The 4,251-nt window shown below is 39.8% G+C and overlaps 1 protein-coding gene across 3 annotated transcripts in view; it reads right to left on the minus strand.

The window, feature by feature from the left end:
- DCLRE1B (DNA cross-link repair 1B) overlaps positions 1-4,251 on the minus strand; it is a 67,954-nt gene that overhangs the window by 62,913 nt on the left and 790 nt on the right. For 2 of the 3 annotated variants that reach the window (XR_005215267.1, XM_037826324.1), the window contains exons 2-3: positions 3,407-3,572; positions 2,875-3,057 (exon numbers count right to left, since the gene is read on the minus strand). Coding sequence is in view for 2 of the 3 variants with exons in the window: in XM_037826324.1 (XP_037682252.1) it covers positions 2,875-3,057; positions 3,407-3,572 (349 nt within the window). In the remaining variant the exon portion in view is untranslated. The remainder of the gene's footprint in view (positions 1-2,874; positions 3,058-3,406; positions 3,573-4,251) is intronic. The other variant, XM_037826325.1, reaches the window with a different exon arrangement.

Raw genomic sequence — 4,251 nt, forward strand, 5'->3', positions numbered from 1 at the left:
CAAGGATCATATAATACAGGACCTTGTATACCCTGCTAAGGAGCTTGGACTTAATTCCATAAGTGAAGCAGAGCCATTGAAGGCTCTGAAGCAGAAAATGGCCTGATCAGATATACATTTCAGATTAATCATTCAATGACTCTGTGGAAGACTGAGTAAAGAGAACACAGCTAGAGGCAGAAAGACCAATCTGAACTGTATCATACCAAGAGGATGAAGACTGAATTAAGGAGGTAATACTAGGGATTGAAAGAAGGTAATGGATTCAAGAAATATTTGGGCAAAATAGGCAGGATTGAGTGATTAAGCAGATAAGAGGGAAAGGGACAACTGCAGAATGACTTCCAGATCTCTAGCTGGGAAGACTGGGCTGATGAGGGTGCAGAGTGTCATTGATGGACACTCAGAATTCAGGACAAAGAATAGGATGAAGGATAGAATGATGAGTTCACTTTTAGAAGTGTTATGTTTGAGGTATCTGTGGCATATCTGGAGTACATTTCAAGTGGGCAGCTAGACAAACCAGTTTGAAGTTCAAGGTATAAACAGCTGACAAATGTGATGGAGAGGCCCAGTATGAACAAAATTACAGTGGTAAGGAAGATCTGGGTGTGTTTGTGAAAGGGTGATTATTCCATTTGGGCTGGATCATGGAGTGTATAAAGAGAGATGAAATACTAGGCCAAAAACTATAGCTTGGGACAAATAAGGGAGGCTACTGGAAGTCTGAATAAAAAGACTGTAAATATGAGAGAAAATGGAAGACTTCTAATCATAGAAATAATGTGGTCAGAGCAGGGTTTTAGAAAAAAAAACATAATGTAGCAGCAGTGTTAGTCAATGGCCTGATGATGAGACGCTGAAAGCAAACACTCCAATTAGAACCCCAAACCAGTACTTATACCAAAAGAAATGGGAAAAGGAAGGAAGGTAGGACAGGAGGGAGGGAAGAAGGAAGAAAGGAAGGAGGGAGGAAGATCTGACTTTGGGTAATGGTTATTGTAGTAAAAGTGAAAAGAACAGATATGCGAGATATTGTTTAATAGTTGTTCTCAGACTTTTCCTAAAGATCTTTTTCAAGTCCACAACCAAATTATAAACTTACAAGAACGTATATTTCTCTTATATCTACTTTATTCCTGATTGTGGCTCAAAACTTCACTTGGGCATAAATTTAGCTGATTTTCTTCTTTCTCTCCCTATTCTCCCTTTTCCTTTCTAGGTCCTTACCCTACTAGACTGTAAGCCCTCAAGGTTAGAGACCTTATTTGATTCATTTTTCTATCCCCAGTGCTTATCAGGATACTTGGCATATAGTAGGGGCTTACTAAGTATTTGAAAATTAATCCCGCCGTACCATAGCAGCTTCTGAGTAAATTCTGCATTGAAAAACCTAAAGAATGGTTAGGACTGATATTTCTTCATGCGCAGTCAAGCAATTCTGAGAGTAGGGAAATTTCTCAATTAATTTGGTAGTCATCCTGGAAGGTATACAATTTTTCTTACTAAAAAATTTTTTTTGTTAGAGAACTTGTGGGTTTTCATGCATAAGATACAGGATTGCCATACACCACCCTGCCACCAACATCTTGCTTTGGTGTGGAACATTTGTTAAATTGATGATAACACTTTTTTTTATAATTGTACTTTTTTTTAAACAGCAGCACCCAGCATTTATTGAGAGATTCTATGTTGTAGGTACTATGTGAGGGAATTTACATGGATTACCTCATTTAAATCATCCAATACACAGGCCTGTGAAATACATCCCATGATTATTATTATTATTATTATTATTATTATTAGAGTAATTGTAGGTTTACAGAAAAATCATGTAAAAACTACAATTTTTTCCGTATCTTCGTTCAACCCACTTTGAAACTCCTTTCTGAGTTGAGTCATATCTTTTTAAAATATTCATAATGGTGTTAAATCTTTTTCCTTTTGTGGATTTATTATAATTTTGGAAACAACCAAAAAAAGGCATTTAGAACTAAACTAATTACATTTTTAAACAAATATTCATTTTCATAAACTATCTCAAAAGACAACTCCAAAAGAAGAGTCCCAAAAAATGTTTTGTACCATTGTGGAATCACTAGTACAGGCATAAAACTGCTTTTTCAAGAATTTTTTAAAAATCTAATTTAAAGCACAGCATTCATTTGAATTTTATGTTCAGACACATTTCACTCATTCATATGCAAATATTTACTGAATGCCTCTGTCCAGAAGTAAAACAAAGAGCCCTACTATTGAGGGGTTTATATTCTAACACGATGAATAAGTAAATTATGTAATACATTGTAAGATGACTAGCACAATCTTGTCCTTCTCCTGCTTAAAACCCTTTAACAGCTCTTCATACTAAGAGCAATGGTTGCATTTAGGATCAAGTTCTAGATGGCTCACAAGCACTCTTTGGTTCAGCCCCACCTGCCTCTCCTGCCTCCTCTCCCATCACTCATTCATATGCAGACCTTCACCCCTTGTGCTCCTGTCACAGTGGCTGCTGCTTCTCTAGTCCACAAACATAAACAAAGCTCCATCCCACTTTCATCAATACTCTAGGAGTTTACACTTGTGTGTGTGTGACAAGTGGAGCGGGAAACAGACAATAACATATTTAAAATGCAGGGAGTACATTGGAGGGTGATGAGCATGAAAAAAAGAGAAAGTAGAATTGGTATGGGCGATCAGGAGTTGGGAAAATGGAGGTGGTGGTAGTGGCCCATGTTGCAATTTTAAATTAGGTGGTCAGAGCAGGTTTCAAGGAGAAGGTGAGATCTGCGTAAAGATTTGACAGTTGTGAGAACTCTCAAAGAACCTGTATTCACTAGCTATGGGTGAGAAAAAGGAAAGGAAACTACTCACCTATCTTTATATTATGCTCTGGGTGCTTTCGAATGAGATTGACAATCTGGCGGACAGCTTCTTGCTGGGAAGGAAGAACCAGGGCTGGATTGCAGTTGGTGTTGTCTAGGTATAAGGTATGGATCTGCTTCCCCAATTGTAGAGCTGGCTCCTTCAGCATGGATGGTGTATATCGAAAATCACCTAGAAAAATATAAGAGGGGGCAGAGTTTCAGAGGCAAAAGATTAGAAGCCTCCCTTACCTCCAACAATAGATGGGCATTTGCTAACTGGCCCATGAAAAAGCTATCATAGGGTCTGGCGTTGGATTAATGTAGCAAAGCTTCTTTGTGGAAATGTCCCTATATTGCTCCTATTTTTCAGTTACTCTACGCAAGGTTGGGACTCTTAAAGATTGGGAAATTGGTTGAAAGGGTCATTGTGCTTATATGGAATGAAATTAAGGCCACTAGACTTCTATTAGGAGTTAAGGTTGCTGAAGAGTGGTAGTGTCTAGTCTGCGATGGTGGAAGGGACCCCTCAGAAAGCCCACCTGTGTAGAGGATGGTTCCAAAGTATCCTTCAAAGAGAAACATGACAGAGCCAGGGCAGTGATTGGCATCAATGAGGGTTACTGTCATGGTTTCTCTTCCAATTTCATCTAGAGGTAGTATGTGGCTCTCACCAATCTCCAGGGCTCGGATCCACAACTTAGATACCTGAGAAAACAGCTGGTCATTCCAGTGACAACAGAATCCCCTCCCTGATACCAACCCTTATCAGGGACTATCACTTTCCCAAATTAGAAAGCTGATCACACTCTGAGCCAACCTGGAGCAGAAGCTATAATGGGGAGTCCCAAACAATCCACCCTTGCCCCTCCCTCTCCACACTCCACTCATTATTCAGCAAAGTCTATTTGGTGATTCTCAAACTTTCCTTAGCATAATAATCCCTTGGGGCACTTGTGAAAAAAAAGTTCCAGCCAAATTTCCACCAGCCATATCTATTGATTCAGGTGGGTGAAAGAGGGAGCTGGAGAATTTGTATATTAAACCACCACGATAGGTGGATTCTTATAAGGAGACAAGTTTGGGAAACAGCCTGGTTTATGTGAAAAGATAAGGAAGTGTACCCCATTTTCTCAGCTGAACTAAAAGCTCTCCCCAGCTTATAATTGAACATTCCAAGTTGGCCAGTTGGAATCCACACTCCTATCCTGGGCTAAAGATTCATTTCTGGGTTCAAACAAATTTGGAAATCACAATCTCTTAGACTCCAAGGCTGTGACAGATCCTCTCCCCCACAGCCTCTGCCCTTGAGCTTGGAGTCCCCACTCAATTGCTTAACTCAGCTCTCTGGAGGCCGACTCCAGGCCCCCCGCCGCCAGCCCCATAC

This window comes from Choloepus didactylus, chromosome 2 (assembly GCF_015220235.1).
Source record: "Choloepus didactylus isolate mChoDid1 chromosome 2, mChoDid1.pri, whole genome shotgun sequence".
Taxonomy (NCBI): Eukaryota; Metazoa; Chordata; class Mammalia; order Pilosa; family Megalonychidae; genus Choloepus; species Choloepus didactylus.